Source organism: Festucalex cinctus, chromosome 12 (genome assembly GCF_051991245.1).
Source record: "Festucalex cinctus isolate MCC-2025b chromosome 12, RoL_Fcin_1.0, whole genome shotgun sequence".
NCBI classification, from domain to species: Eukaryota; Metazoa; Chordata; class Actinopteri; order Syngnathiformes; family Syngnathidae; genus Festucalex; species Festucalex cinctus.
In genome coordinates, this window is record NC_135422.1 from 20,103,627 (window position 1) to 20,120,238 (window position 16,612).

At 40.4% G+C, this 16,612-nt stretch overlaps 1 protein-coding gene across 1 annotated transcript in view; it reads left to right on the top strand.

The window, feature by feature from the left end:
• ehd4 (EH-domain containing 4) overlaps nucleotides 1-15,442 on the top strand; it is a 16,461-nt gene extending 1,019 nt beyond the window's left edge. Inside the window, exons 2-8 of the mRNA XM_077540049.1 lie at nucleotides 5,002-5,178; nucleotides 6,867-6,964; nucleotides 10,897-11,063; nucleotides 11,133-11,266; nucleotides 11,341-11,452; nucleotides 12,963-13,127; nucleotides 13,901-15,442. Coding sequence (XP_077396175.1) covers nucleotides 5,002-5,178; nucleotides 6,867-6,964; nucleotides 10,897-11,063; nucleotides 11,133-11,266; nucleotides 11,341-11,452; nucleotides 12,963-13,127; nucleotides 13,901-14,470 — 1,423 coding nt within the window. The 3' untranslated portion in view covers nucleotides 14,471-15,442. The remainder of the gene's footprint in view (nucleotides 1-5,001; nucleotides 5,179-6,866; nucleotides 6,965-10,896; nucleotides 11,064-11,132; nucleotides 11,267-11,340; nucleotides 11,453-12,962; nucleotides 13,128-13,900) is intronic.
• Nucleotides 15,443-16,612: the final 1,170 nt, after the last annotated feature.

Genomic DNA, 16,612 nt, shown 5'->3' on the forward strand with positions numbered 1-16,612 from the left:
CACGTTACACACTTTATAACGAGACATTGTAAACTGAATGAATCTAAAAGGAAAATAATTTCTAAACAAATCATTTAAAAATGTCAAATTTCCTCCATTTCGCCCCAAGAGACAAAATCCATTTTGAACATACAGTGTTCCCTGGTTTTCTGGTGGGGTTAGGTTCCAAAAAAATACCACCAATAAATTAAATCCGCTAAGTAGTTAGCTTTATGTTTTACATTTATTATAAATGTTTTAAAACACTGAAAAAAACAAAACAAAAAAAACACCACACAGTTTATACACTTTTCTCATCGAGGCATTTATGTTTTCTCACATTTCTCTCATGTTTAAAGGGATGCTTTACTTATTTAGCCATTTTTGGCAGTCAAACAATATTTTGCCTATAATAAATTTTATATTTTCATTATTTTTCATGTACAATTTGTACCTTTAAAAACACATGTTGCAACTTGCTGTCGACTGAAAATGACATCACAAGGGCTCAGGTAACCAATCACAGCTCAGCTTGTGAATGTCACATGACCAAACCTAGAAAACAGGTGAGCTGTGATTGGTTACTTGAGCCCTTGCAAAATGTTTTTAAAGGTACTATTTGTACGTGAAAAATAATGAAAGTATCAAATTAATTATAGACAAAATATTAACTTTTTATTGCTATAATGGGCTAAATAAGTGAAGTATCCCTTTAAACATTCACAATGTTCAAACCATCAATTTTATAAAATGGGTACGTTACTGTAAAGAAAAAAAAAAAAAAGAATGCAAAATTGCACTAAAAAAAATCCGCTATACAGTGAGGCCGCGAAAAGTGAACCGCGTTGTAGCGAGGGAACACTGTACACTCTAAAAATTACAGTTGGGTCAAAGTAATCCAATGATGGATCAAAAATGGACCAATCCACTTTCTGGGTCAATTTGGCCCAACTTTCTGGGTTGTTTTATACAAAATGACCCCTTTTTTTGACCCAAGTAAAGGATCTGACCAATATTTATGAATTGTTTTACACTAAAAGACATTTTTTTTTGTCCATTTTTGACCCATAGTAGGGTTATTTTTGACCCAACTGTTTTTAGAGCGGAGACAGCAAACTAAACCAATATCAGTCAATATCAATGGCAGAACTATGTGTTATGAAGGACTGGTCGATTTTTTTCTTTTTTTGTGTGTGTGCCAGTCCAGCGCTGACCACAGTCAAATGTGGATGGAGCGCCCCCTGTGGCCATGGGCCGTCATCACTCAGTGTGGATCAGAGGGTGCTTTTCTTCACATGGTTTCTCTGTGCCCCTCCATAGCTTTGTAAACAGTTCTCCGTTTGGGGGGCTGATTGTACCTTTTGTGTGACGCTAACGTGTGGCTTGTTGTGATCCGTGTACATGTACTGACATGAAAATTCTTTCTATTATAAAACATGAAGAACACGTTCACTTTGACGCAGCTAAGCCAGCATTTAACCTCACTTCATGACCAAACGTGAAAAGAGCAGCATGCAAATCAATTCTGCAAAAACTGACAACAGTTGAATGAAAATAACCTGCAAGGCAGCGTCGCATCGGAACGGAGGTCGGCTGTTCGATTATGGAAAAAAAATTAATAATAATCCCGATTATTTTGGCAATAATTGAAATCACGATTATTCAAACATGTAATTTTTTTTAGTACACAACAAGATCATGTTTAAGCATTTAAAAATATGAAGACTATGAGTGTGCCGATATATCAATATCGCGATCAATTCTGATACTTTATCTCCTGATAATTATCGATACGTCTACGCAAGTATTGTGATATTTATAGTTAATATACGGCCACTATAACAGTTCCATTGTTCATGACTTATTGAGCAATTACTTGGCGGGTCACTAGGGGGAGCTCCTCATAAGAGTGGCGGGTAAATGGAAGTCTTCAGGTGAAGAAGACTCATCAGCTTAGTTTTTTTATTATTAGTATTATTATATCATTTATTTGTATTATCATCATTATTTTTATTATTTCATATATATACGTTTACTAGGGCTGGCAATCTTTGACTGTCTCACAATTCGATTCGATTACGATTTTTGGGTCTACGATTCGATTCAGAATCGATTTTCGATTCAAAATTATTTGATTGACAAATGATTTCTGCTTCAATTTACAGATATGCAAAAAATTGTCATGATCTACTCCAGTCTGCTTTGCAAGACAAAATGACAAATAGAGACATTAAAGTGTCTTTTCTTTTTTTGTTTAAACATTTATTAATTTTGTATTGTAAGTGCATTTTTCCACAAAAACAGCACGAGGGCTACAACTGCCTTTTCCCCTTCTTCTTCATTTCTAATTTAAATAAAATCGATTTTTGGATGTTAATATCGATTTGATTCGATTAATAAGTGAGAATCTCGATTCTTTTATGAATCGATTTTTTTGGCACACCCCTAACGTTTACACATGTATTTATATTTAGAATTGTTCTTATTATGAAATATTATTTTATTCAAATTTTATTTTTTATGTTCCATGTTTTTACAGCAAAAAAAAATAAAAATAAAATATTCCATGGGCCTTGCAAAATCAGTCCAAATCCAGTTAAACAGCCGGGAGCGAAGGGGGTTGCTTGACTCAAAATGGCTGCGAGTCAAAGAGTTAATGACTGTTTCCTTATTTGAAAACCCAACTGTAACGTATTAGCACGGACATCAAAATAGTACGTTATGTGTATTTCTCATAAGTTTCTGAGTTTTTTTTTTTTTTTCTTTCTCGCAAATCTGACACTATAAAGTGGCAAATTTGCAAGTTTTCTTCCCGGAATATTACCCACCCCTTGACACGACGAGAGGAGGTAGGACTCAGACGCAGAGTGTAAGTTGGCCAACAAGACTGCAGCTTTAATTGCACGAAACTCAAATCGCCTCTCAAGGAGGGAAAAAAGGCTGAACAAAAAGAGGTCCAAACTGGAGATACAAAAAAGGGCACTCAAAAACAGGGACAACAAAAGGCGCTCCACAAGGGAGGAAAACCAGGGCAAACTAAAGGCGCAAGACAAGGCTAGGCTAGGCTAGGCTAGGCTAGGCTAGGCTAGGCTAGGCTAGGCTAGGCTAGGCTAGGCTAGGCTAGGCTAGGCTAGGCTAGGCTAGGCTAGGCATCAAACAAGGACTGCGGTACGAGGACTGGGAGGACACTTCCATGCACTGAGATGTGACACTTGGGCACTGAGAGGAGAATGCAGGTGGCTTTTATTGTCTGGGTTGATTGGTGACAGGTGGTGATAATCATGGGAGGGAACCGGTAATTAGGGAGCGGCAGGAAGGGCAAGTGACCTGGGGTGATGGGTGGGAATCAGAATATCAAAATAAATCAGGAAACATGACTATGAAAATAAAAGCATGGGCCGTCACGCCGGTGGCGGCGTGACACCCCTCTAATATATACATACATGGATTTTTGCCCGTAATATCTCTTTAAATTTGACAACCGCGCGTTGAACGAGAGATTGATCATACAACTTGACATTGAACTTTTTTTTTTCTTTCTCTGACTTGAGTGCAATTTGTGGCTGAAATGGGACACAGAAAGTGAAATGTTTTATTTTTTATTTTTTTTATTTTTTGCCGACTAAGCGGAGGAATGTCATCTGTGCGCGTCTGATGCATTTTTTGGCAACCAATCTACAACTGCAAGCTGCCGAGAAAGCCAAGCTGCTGTTGCAATGTGTGTGCTCGCGTGCACATAACACTATGTCGACCCCACCCTGTTTGTTGCGAGCGAGGAATGCCGTGAATCATGGGAACCAGAAGGATTGGAACTTAGGAATCATTCCAACAAACGGGACTCGGCATGTCGACGTCACTCACAGCGCCGAACACGACACACTTCGTTTACTGTTAGCGTGTTAGCTGCTAGGCAGTTAGCGTCCAGTTTGGCTGCTTTTCAGCTGACCTCCAGTGTCAAAAAAATTGTCAGTTTCCAAGTTGTTCAATCTGTTGCTTAGCCCTCCACTTTTCTTGTGGGTCAAAATGACCCGCTTTCAAGTTAAGATAACATGTTAGCTTTGCGCTATCAAACTTGGCAGCAACAGACAAGAGAGATATTCGCGAGGAACATTGAACATATACCGGGTCAAACTGACCCATCATTTCCACCAACAGATGAAAAGAAATGGTTAAATTTCATTTAACGACGTACTTGCAATGAAAACGGTTACTAATAAGCTAACAATGTTTATAGTTTTGGAATCTAAAACATCCTTAATATAATAACAGTATAATGACAATTACAATTGTTCATGTTGACATTTTCAATTAAAAGTTAAATGCGTATCGGAATGCTTTTGGAACATTAAACGTAGCCCGGGTCAAATTGACCCATTTTAACATTGAAAACTACAAATGAAGAGGGTTTTTTTTTTGCTATGAAACTTTTCAATTCAAATGATTCATTTTTACATATTTTAAATTAAATGTTAATGTTGATTGGAATGGTTTTGGAATATTAAACAGCCCGGGTCAAAATGACCCATTTCAACATTGAAAACTACAAATGGATAGGTTTTTTTTGCTATGAAACTTCTCAATTCAAACGGTTCACTTTGACATATTTTCAATTAAATGTTAATGTCGATTGGAATGCTTTTGGAATATAGCCTGGGTCAAATTGACCCATTTTAAAATGAGTCATTTTTACAATGAAACTTTATCATCATGCAATTAAAATGGTTCATTTTGACATATTTGCATTGAAAACTGTTAATCATGAGCTATCATTCATTATCAGTTTGCTTTTGGAACAATTAAACATAGTCCGGGTCAAATTGACCCATGAACATTGAAAAATACAAATGAATACTTTTTTGAAAGTGGTTAAAACAAATCTTTCTTGGGATGCATTTTTCAATCATCAAATATAGCCTGGGTCAAATTGACCCGGAAACCTTATTGCTGTTCCTGAGAAGTAAGAACCGTCTCGGTCGCATCGGGAACGTCCTTGAGTTGATGGGAAGCTTTGTGTGGCGGCAGGTATCTCCTGGAGCAGGACTTCCCGGGCATGCGGATCGGACCCGAGCCCACCACGGACGGCTTCATCGCCGTCATGTACGGCGACAGCGAGGGCGTCGTTCCCGGCAACGCGCTGGTGGTGGACCCCAAGAAGCCCTTCAGGAAGCTCAACGCCTTTGGAAACTCTTTCCTCAACAGGTAACAACCAAAACAATTAGCCATTGAGATCTGATTACCCGGTTAAAAGAAACGGTCTCCTTGCCAATACATTTGAAATATCGACTTATTTTGCAATACAATTTGATGTTTGGTCATGTGACATTTGCTGACATCATCAGCGTGTGGCTTCTCTTCTCGCCACGAGCGCATTCTAACCTTTCAAATATTTTGACGGGTCACATCCGAGCCGCGTTTCCTGCGTCCAGAAATATTTGTCCGAGGAAGCGGTCCTGGCGACCATCTTGTGCCACAAAGGGCCCCCCTGCCACAATAAGCCATTGTAGTTATTGTTTCATGGGGGAAGTGTTTGTGCGTCACACGCGGCGGCACAGCACTTGTTTTTTTTCCAGCCAATCACCCGTCATGCGATTTATGGCCCCAAGTGAGTTGACCGAGTGTTGGCTCCATTTTGGCTTTCGGTCTGCGCACTCGAGTGCTCCCCCTGCAGGCGTATAACTGAACTTCATATCAATGGAATTCTATCCATCCATCCATTTTCTTGACCGCTTATTCCTCACAAGGGTCGCGGGGGCTGCTGGCGCCCATCTCAGCTGGCTCTGGGCAGCAGGCGGGGGACACCCTGGGAATTCTATAAGGAATGAATGCAATAAATGCTATAGCAGAAAGATGTGCGGGGACCACATATGGTCCACTCCATTCTATAATAATAATAATAATAATAATAATAATAATAATAATAATAATAATAATAATAAAGTGGCCCCGAATGTTGTATAGCATTTACAAAAATAAAAACAGAATTAGACAATTATAAAAAAAGAGAGAAAATATCCACATTTTTTTGCCAACATAATCAATCTTATTCATGAGACTCATAATAAAACACATTCAATACACAGTAAATATATACAGTATACATCCATATATCTATCTATCTATCTATATATATATATATATATATATATATATATATATATATATATATATATATATATATATATATATATATATATATATATATATATATCGTAAAATATTTAAAGAATAATGTACCAATTTAAGGAAAAAAAAAAAGGCAAATCCTACTAGTGTTTACACATATATAGCATGTATTTATTTATTTAGAAAGATTGCTATCCAGTTGTCATTCATTTATCTTATTAAATAAGTAATATAATTTGATAATTGATTTACAAACCAAAATGTAACATGGAAATATTTGTTTTTTTTTTATAGCATTAGCAATTGTTTTAGTAATTCTAAATTAACTGCAGATAAGAGTGAGAATTATTTTTTTCAACATATACATTCTTTTTCAACATTTTAGCCATTTGTGAGTCATTTCTTTAATCAGTGTATTATGAGTTTTATTTAAAAATAAATTATTTTTATGTATTTTATAGTACATGACAAGTACTAAATAAACAAAATTGTCACCCATTTACAAACTGACATTCTGGTAATCTAAAGCAGTCAAGCTAAAAAAAATAAAAAATAAATCAAGAACTTTAGTGTGTTCTCTTTTGTCTAAATTGTGTATCATACGCAGTTTTAACTCAAGTGCTAATGCTAAAGCTAACACAGGTACTTTCAGATTTACTCTCGGGTATCTAACTATGCTCAAGACAAGTTCGACACGATGAGTTAATGACAAGCTAACGAAGCTAAGCTTAGCAAACTTCCAATTGATCTGCTTGTGCGTTCAGGTTTATCTGCTCTCAGATGCCCAATCAGGTCCTACAAAGCATCAGCATCATCGACACGCCGGGAATCCTGTCTGGAGAGAAACAGCGCATCAGCAGAGGTGCGTGAGTGACATCTAGTTGACCGCGCCTTTCACGCTAATGACGTCATGACGTTCATCTTGTTTGCCTGTATAAAATTTGGGTTTCTTTCTATTTTTTTTTTTCCGTTGTTTTTAAGACAATAAGGCTTAATGTCTGCTTCCATGTAGCAACATGGCAGCTTGTAGTTAGGTAATTGGAGGGCATCATAGCCAGCAGCTTGGGGAAAAAATTACTTGTGCTATGATAGGTCTGTCACTATCAAATGTTTTTCAAATTGATTATCCTATAGAATATTCCATCGTTTTTTTTTTGTTTGTTTGTTTGTTTTTTTTCTAACCAACTATTGTTGAACATGAGCTGAATTGAGTGGCTATAACTGCTATTTATTATCTTTTGTGCACAAGTATTTAATAATTAAACACCATCAAAATTAGCCTATACTAAATGGTTAGCAAACACCATTAGCATTAGCGCTACTGATTACATTTAAAGTAAACAAACACTAGCGACATTTAGTTCATATATACATCATTATTTCGACATGAGTAGAATTATAGCTAGATCCTAATTTATTTATTATCTTCTGGGCATGAGTATTATTAAACACCATCAAAATTAACCTATGCTAAATGGTCAGCAATCACGATTAGCATTAGCCCTACTGATGACATTTAAGCTAAACAAACACTAGCCACCATTTAGTTCATTAACACATTACTCCGACATGAGTTGAATTATAGCTAGCTACTATTTATTTATCATCTTCTGGGCATAAGTATTATTAAACACCAACACAATTAGCCTATGCTAAATGGTTAGGAATTGTGATTAGCATCAGCGCTACTGATTACATTTTAAGGTAAACAAACACTAGCCACCATTGAGTTCATATATACATCATTATTTTGACAATGGGTTGAATGATAGCTAGCTACTATTTATTTATTATCTTCCCTGGCATGAGTATTATTAAATACCAACACAATTAGCCTTTGCTAAATGGTTTGCAAACACGATTAGAATTAGTGCTACCGGTGATTAACATTTAAAGTAAACAAACACTAACTACCATTTAGTCGACACATGCATCATATCTACATTACACACGCAATAATGTCGTAGAAGTCACAGACGATGCTTCAGTAAGAGTTGAGTAAACGATTCCAGCTGCCTGCATTAGCTCAATAACTTCCTGTCCACTGCGTGCGTCTGCAAAAAAAAAAAAAAAAAAAGCTACAAGCTGCTCTCTGGGCTTGATGACATCACCAGTTCAAGGCCTCAGCAGGGCGGGTGGAGTAATGGGGAGGGGCTTGGGGGGTGTTGTCGTTTTTCTGTCATCTGGAAACATTTAGCAGCGGTCAGCTGAATTACACACGCACACGCATACAGTGATGTCATTCATGTCACAGCTTGTGTATTGTGTGAATATGAATGTGAAACAAAGTCCAAAAATCTGCGACTGGAGTCACATGACTTTCATCCGAGTGATGACATCACACGTTTCAACCGCTTCTTGACATTTGAGTCACGCGTCTCATGTCGCCACTCCGCCCGCCCTAAGCTCCGCCTCCGCATCCTGACCGGCATCAGGATGTGTTTCCATAGCGACAAACATGCTGTCTTGAATGAATGGGCGGGTGCACTTGCTGTGTGTGCGTTTTTTTTTCCTTTTTTTTTTTTTTTCCTTGAGCCAGCACACAAGTTGACAGTTGCCACATGATTTTGTTTCACAACACTGGAAAGAGGAAGCAAGATTTGTTGGACAGAAGGCATTTCCTGTAAAAGGGGAACTGGAACCTGTGAGGTCATCACCTAGCCCGCATCCTGCAATCGACACGCGCGCACACACTTGAAAGCCACAGATGGAAAACTGACACCAGAGGGCGTCGTCTTTGTCACGCCGACATCATTTATTGATGAAGAAGAGACGTTGAAACAAAGGCCGGGACAGACAAATGTTTTGCGCCTACCGCCCTCACCCAACTGCGGGAACTTTACATCCTCAACTAGGAATGTTTACGTCGTCGGGAAACTCTTGTCTAAATTTAGTTGGGCGGTAATTTATTGGAGCCAAGCGAACTGGAGGACAAGATTGGGTTGTTAAGGGACAAACTAAGTTGCATGCAAGGGAGGGACATGGGGGAAATCATGGAGACATAGAGAGGTGTTAAGAGGACAATATAGGGGATATAGCAGTTATCGCCACTCAATTCAGCTCATGTTCAACCATAGTGGGTTAAAAAAAAAAAGATGGAATAATCGATAGGATAATCAATGGGATGGTGTTTAACTGAGGTGAATGAGGTCTTCAGCAGGACAAGGGAGGGATGTGGGGGAGTTGTTTAGGGGACAATGTAGGGAACAAGTCGAGGAGGTGTCAAGAGGTCTACGGGGGCAAGCTGAGGGACGTGGGCGAAGTGTTTTGCGGACAATGTAGGGGACAAGTCGGGGTGGTTAACTGATGTGAATGAGGTTTTCAGGAGACAAGGGAGGGACGTGGTGGAGATGTTTTGGGGACAACTTGGGGAGTTGTTTAAGGGACAGGTAGAGGTGTACAGGGGGACAAAGTAAGGGAAGTGGGGGGTTTGGTGTACAGTGGGCAAACAGGGATGTGGGGGAGGTGTTTAAGGGACATGTTGGAGAATTGTTTAAGAGACATGTGAAGGTGTTCAGTGGGACAAGGGAGGGCCACGGTGGAGGTGTTTATGGGAGAATATAGGGGACATGTCAGGGAGTTGTTTAAGGGACATATGAAGAGGTGTACAGGGGGCAAACTGAGGGAAGTGGGGGAGGTGTTTTGGGACAGGTCGGGAAGTTGTTTAAGGGACATGTGAAGGATGTGTTCAGGGGGATAAGGCAGGGATGTGATGGAGGCGTTTCGGGGACAAATTTGGAGTTGTTTAAGGGACGTGAAGAGGTGTACAGTGGGCCAAGTGAAGCATGTGCGGGTGGTGTTTAGGGGACAATATAGGGGAATGTCGGAGAGGGTTAACTGTTACCCGGGACTCACACCGGTTGCGGCTGCGGTGCGTTCCGGCGACGCAACCAATTAGATTTCATTCATTCGAATGGTGCAGTTTACACCGCTTGCGTGTGCGTTACGTGTCGACTACGTCTCAGCTGCGGCGTGCTGCAGCCCTTCCGCAAGGATAGACCTATTTTCTATTTTTGCCGGATGCCCCATCAGTCGGCCTCCGGCAAATGGCAAGCTAGCACAAAACACATCGAGCGGGACAGGAAGACAGACGCAGTTTCAAAATAAATTTCCGGTTACCTTTCAAAATAAAACACTCACCAGCTCCTATTTCGCAAGCATGTTAGCAAACGTGATGTGGGCGTAGCCGGGCCTGGAGTTAACGTGTGAGGTGCTCATTCACGGTTTAGACACCAGGGAACATGGATGAGGAGAGGTTTATATTGGAGGTGGAAAGCCACAAAATAATAAAAGTCCGCCTCTCTTTCTGCTTCTCTGTTGAGCACAGACTTTCTGTGTGTTTGTCGTTGTTTTTCATGCCACATGATCGCGCGCGGTCACGCGAGACACGGCGGGAAGTGGTCGGCGACGGAGCTGCCGGACCGCAGCTGTGCGGAGCCGGTGTGAGTTGGCCAAAAATTTGACGCGTCCAGAGCACGCAGTCAAGACGCACCGCAGCCGCACCGCACACGCAACTGGTGTAAATCCCGGGGTTAAGTGGGGACGAAGTGAGGGACATATGGAATGAGGTTGTAGTGACAATCACTGCTACCAAGTGATGAAGCTACGCCACTGTGGATTTTGTCTATTGATCTGTAATGTAGCCCTCATGATGAATCAAATGAAGGACTTGCACTTTGAGGAGCTCCAGGAACCTTTTGGAGTGTGGTCTCCAGTACTGAACTGATTGTTACCTTTCAGTTTCCGGAAGTACAAGTACGTAGAAGTAAACGTTCCTTGTACTTTTGTGCGCAGGTTACGACTTTGCCGAGGTCCTGCGTTGGTTTGGTGAGCGCGTGGACAGGATCATCCTGCTGTTCGATGCTCACAAACTGGACATCTCGGACGAGTTCTCCGAGGCCATCCGAGCCCTCAAAGGACAAGATGACAAGATCCGGGTGGTCCTCAATAAGGCCGACCAGGTCAGAGTTAGGATTGTCCCCCTTAACGCCTTCTCCCAGCCTCCCTCACCTGGTCGTGTTGTGTCGCAGGTGGACACGCAGCAGCTGATGCGTGTGTACGGCGCCCTCATGTGGTCGCTAGGAAAAGTGATCAACACCCCGGAGGTGGTGCGTGTTTATCTGGGTTCCTTTTGGGCCAAACCCCTGCAGAACACGGAGAGCAGGTCCCGTTCCCATCCGGCATGTCCGTCGCGCGACCAATCAGAAAATTAACGCTGTTCTCTTGTCTCGCCCGCAGACGTCTCTTTGAGGCGGAGTCGCAGGACCTGTTCCGTGACATCCAGAGTCTTCCGAGGAACGCGGCGCTCCGGAAACTCAATGACCTCATCAAGAGGGCCAGGCTGGCCAAGGTGAGACGGGAAATGACGTGATGATGCGGGACGAACTTCCAAGTCTTAACTTGAAAATTTTGAGCAAGTTAGTGTTGTTTCTTGCTCCCGCCTTCTATGTCTAACTTACGACGAGGCGCTCTAATGCGACAAAGCCCGTCCAAAGTCCCAGGCCACACACTTGCTGTCAAGTTGGAGTAAAAAAATAATAATAATTGCACTCCTGGCATTTTCACCTTTCTCTCTGTGGTATGCATGTACTTACGTCCAACAACATCATCCTGTTTTTTTGTGCTCGTACTCACACCTGACAATGACACGCTCTAAATTTGATGTGAATTGGAGATGCATTTTTGGGGCATGTTGCAATTGCCAATGACGGCGCTCAGCTTGAATGAAATGGCTTAGTTGGGACTTGTGTCGCACTCCAAGCCACAGAAGACGAAAAATGGACAAAAACAACCTTATGCTATATTTCTACAACTCAATACTACATAGTTGTCGGTCTTTACCCGATTTCCGCCATTAAGGTCAAAGTGGGAATTACTTTTTTAAGAAATTAATTTAATTTGAAGGGACATTTGATTCATTGAGCAATTTTCAGCAGCGAAAAGTGAATATTTTGTCTATAATTAATGTGGTAACTTCATTATCTTTCATGTACAATTAATACCTTTAAAAACAAATTTTTCCACTTGCTGTTGACTGATGATGACATCGCCTGTGCTAACGGCCAATCATGGCTCACCTGTTTTCTAGGTTTGGTCAGTAAACTGAGCCACGATTGGTCGTTAGCTACTTCCTCAGCACAGGTGATGCCATCAGCAGTCGAAAAATAACTTTTTAAAGGCATTCATTGTACAAGAAAAATAATGAAGTTACCACATTAATTATGAACAAAATATTAACTTTTTACTGCTGAAAATGGGTCAATGGAGTCAAGTATCCCTTTAATTAATTATTAATTAAATTATTCATTGAATTCATTTAAAAACTAATTTAATTATTAAATTTAATTATTAATATTTATTTCATCAATTATTAATTGAACATGAACAATGAAGTTACCACATTAATTATGGACAAAATATAAACTTTTTACTGCTGGGTGAAACGGGTGATATAATTTTGAAAAACAAAAAATCTCTAACTTGACTTTCCAGGGTGTTTACGCCCAACTGGTGTGTCCTCCCCCACACGTGGCATGAAGCGGTCGACCTTGGCAAATGTTTGTGGAATGCGCGCTATGCGGTTTTATCCGCGCAAAAACAACCGCGGGGTGAGCCGACGCGTTATCAGCGGCGTTCCTGTTTTTCGTCTGCCGGTGAGCGAACGCGAGGACGGCCCGCGTGATTGGCCTCCTCCGTTTCTATTTGCGTCCCGTTGGATGATGAAGCGCTTCCTTCCTCCTTCCTTCCTTCCTTCCGTACCGCCAGGACATTCCTGCCGGCGCCGCCCGGCCGCCACCGCCTCCCGGCCAGGAGATAAACTTTGACCGGCATTGACGCCGGGCGACTGTGTGTTCTTGCAGGTGCACGCGTACATCATCAGCTACCTGAAGAAGGAGATGCCGTCGCTGTTCGGGCGCGACAAGAAGAAGGAGGAGCTGATTGCGAGGCTGCCGGAGATCTACTGCATCCTGCAGCGGGAGCACCACATCAGTCCGGGGGACTTCCCCAATGTCACCAAGATGCAGGTAACCCCATCATCTTCCACACTATTGCTTTAAAAAAAAAAACGCTGCCACCAATCCCTCTCCAATGCAGTAAAATTGGTAAAATTGTTTTTTTTTGGGGAGTGACTTTTTAATTGAAATTGTTTTTTTGGGGGGAGTGAAAGTGTTTTAGTGGTATTGCATTTTTTTGGAGTGACACTGCTTTTTTTGGAGTGAAATTTTTTTGGAGTGATTTTTTTTGGAGCAATATTGCTTTTTTTGGAGTGAGATTCTTTTGTTTTTGTTTTTTTGGAGTGAATTTTTAGGTTTTTTTGGAGTGATTTTTTTTGGAGCGATATTGCTTTTTCTGGAGTGAAAGTTTTTTTTTTGAGTGAATTTTTAGTTTTTTTGGAGTGAATTTTTTGTAACCTTTTTGGGGGGGGGTGAAAGTTTTTTTTTTTTTTTTTTTAGCGATATTGCTTTTTTGAAGTGATTGTTTTTTGAGTGAATTTTTTTGAGTGAGATTGCTTTTTTTTTTTTAGTGAAATTTTTAAGAGTGATATTGCTTTTGTTGGAGTGAAATTGTTTTTTTTGTTTTTTTTTTTTTGGAGTAAAATGTGTTTTTTACGGGGGGCAAAAACATTTTTTTGAGTGAATTTTTATTTTTTTTGGAGTGGACTTTTTTGGTTCATTTAGTTGACTAAAACAACCTTGCCCGACAGCCAGATTTTGATTGTGCTCGATCAAATTAGCATTAGCATTATCCATTTGGCGTCCGTATTGACGTTTTGCGTTCTTCTCTTCTCCGTTTGCAGGACATGCTGCAGCACTACGACTTCAGCAAGTTCCCGTCGCTGAAGACGAAGCTGATCGAGTCAGTGGACAAGATGCTGTCATCCAAGATCGCCGGACTGATGGCAATGATCCGCGAGGAGGAGTCCAAGGCACCGCCGGCCATGGTGTCGGGCGGCGCCTTCGAGGGCGCCCAGGACGGTGGTCCCTTCGGCCGCGGCTACGGCGAGGGCGTGAGCGCCGGCGCCGACGCTGCCGACGAGTGGATCGTGAACCGCGACAAGCACCGCTACGACGAGATCTTCTACACACTCATGCCCGTCAACGGCAAGGTGAGCGGCGTCAACGCCAAGAAGGAGATGATGAACTCGCGGCTGCCCAACACTGTGCTGGGCAAGATCTGGAAGCTGGCCGACTGCGACCAGGACGGCAGCCTGGACGACCAGGAGTTTGCGCTGGCCCAGCACCTCATCAAGGTCAAGCTGGAGGGCTACGAGCTGCCCGCCCGGCTGCCCCCACACCTGGTGCCCCCCGCCCACCGCAAAGACCCCGACAATGACGAGAACGCCCTCTACAACCACGGCGAGGACTAGGAGCGCCGGCGCATGGCCACGCTACCCTGACTGACGCTAAAAAAAAAAAAAAAAAATAAGGGAAAAAAATAGGACAATTATCGGCAATTATCGACCAATTTGATGTCATACAGATAAACGACATAATAGAGAAATCTGCCGATAATTATCGGCAATTATCAATTTGACATACAGATAAACATGATGTTGAAACATTGTGTAAAGTTTATACAATGTTCCAATGTATTTATACAAGTTAGACTTATAGTAGGACTCCAAAGTATATTTGTATTCAAATTAATTTTGCAAACAATATCGGTTATCGACATTGGCACTTCTAAATGATTGGTTTATCGGTATTGGTTGCAAATAGCATTATCGTGCATCTCGGAAAAAAACAAAACAACAAAAAAACATCGCTTTTATTCGCTATGCTAAAACCACAAAAAGTTCTGGACATTTTGGCTTTCGGATGACATTTTACGATGGACACAAAAGGCGCTACCGTAAAATTTTGTGGACGGATCCGCATCAGAATTTTGCCTTGCTGCCATCTGGAACTGGAACAACCATTGGCCATGCTGGTGTTTCTTGTTTTGTTTTTTTCTTTTCTTGTTTGTCACAACAGTGACTTTTAATGCAAGTAAATATATATATATATATATATATATATATATATATATATATATATATATATATATATATATATATATATAGATAGATAGATTTTTTTTTATTTTATTTTTTGCAAACCCTAGAACAAGAACAAGACTGCAGAAGAGCTTTTGATGGCAAAATTGAACGCCGTTGCCTTTTTCATATGGCGTTATGAACTTGACATCTTTGCTGACAATTGTGACGTGCAAATTCTATTAACATACCACAACACATATTCTGTTCATGCCATATCTTTAGTATGATGTACATATTGTTTGTGTATGAAGTGCCGAAACTTTTTTTTTTCTCTCGTAATAAAAATGACTCACCACCTAAGCTCTCGGGTCTTCTCCTCAAAAGCTGTGCTGATCTCAAATTCACAGCTACCCCCGTGAAATCAGTTTTTAATCTGCTAAGGTTGAATGTGAATTAAATTGAGTGAATATAAATACTCATTATCTTATTCTCTGTACAGAGGCGCTATTATTAAATGCCGACAAAAGTAGCCTATGCTAAATGTTAGCTAGCCATCGCGATTAGCATTAGCACGCTCGCGATGACCATTAAAGGCACACAAACACTCATTTAGTTCACACATACATCATTATAATATCTTGTAATCGTGTCTAAAAGTCACTTACAGACAAGGTTTCAACGAGTAAACGAGTGGAGCAGAGTTGCCTCTTAGTTATACTGTGAGCTCACGTCTGAGCTCAATAACTTCCTGTGCACTGCGTGCGGCGTGCGACAGCAAAAAAAAAAAAAAAAAAAAAAAAAGGCTGTGTAGAAACATGGACGCTTGGAGGCAGACATTTTCAGTCGACCTAGTTTTCAAGTTTGTATGTTTTTTTTTCCCCCAGCCCAATGGTTTACAAATCTGATTTTGTTCGTTTCCTTGTGCAAAATAAATAAATAAAAATCATTCAGCAGTGTATTCATAAATTAAAAATAAATAGATCAAATGAAGCTACCTGTCAATAGGGGTGGGAACCTGAGGGTACATCCACGATATGATTACATATGTGATACAAGGCTCACAATAACGATCTCACGATATGACGATACCGTCATTATCAATATATTGCTCAGGTAATAAATCCACGATAATCTAGGATAAAACTACTCAAAACATAAACTGCTGTTTTTTCAAAGAGAAATTTGTTTTTTTGTACCATCACTGAAACACAATATTAAAACTGGTGTCTTCTTCACCCGGACTACTTTTGTGTATTTTTTATTTTATTTTTATTTTTTAACAAATACATTCTTAACTTTCTGTTAACAAATTTGTGTCTTTCTTAAACACTGTTTTTATGCAACATGTCATTCATTTGATAAACTCTGACACAATTTTTTTGTGTAACATTGCAAAAGGAAAATAAATTACTTAAATATTAAATCCAATTAAATCAATATTCCTCAGAAATTGTGTACTTCAAAAAGTCAAAGCATAAAATATGTCTTAAAATTTTAAACTTGAAGATATAATCCACATTTTTCATAGAA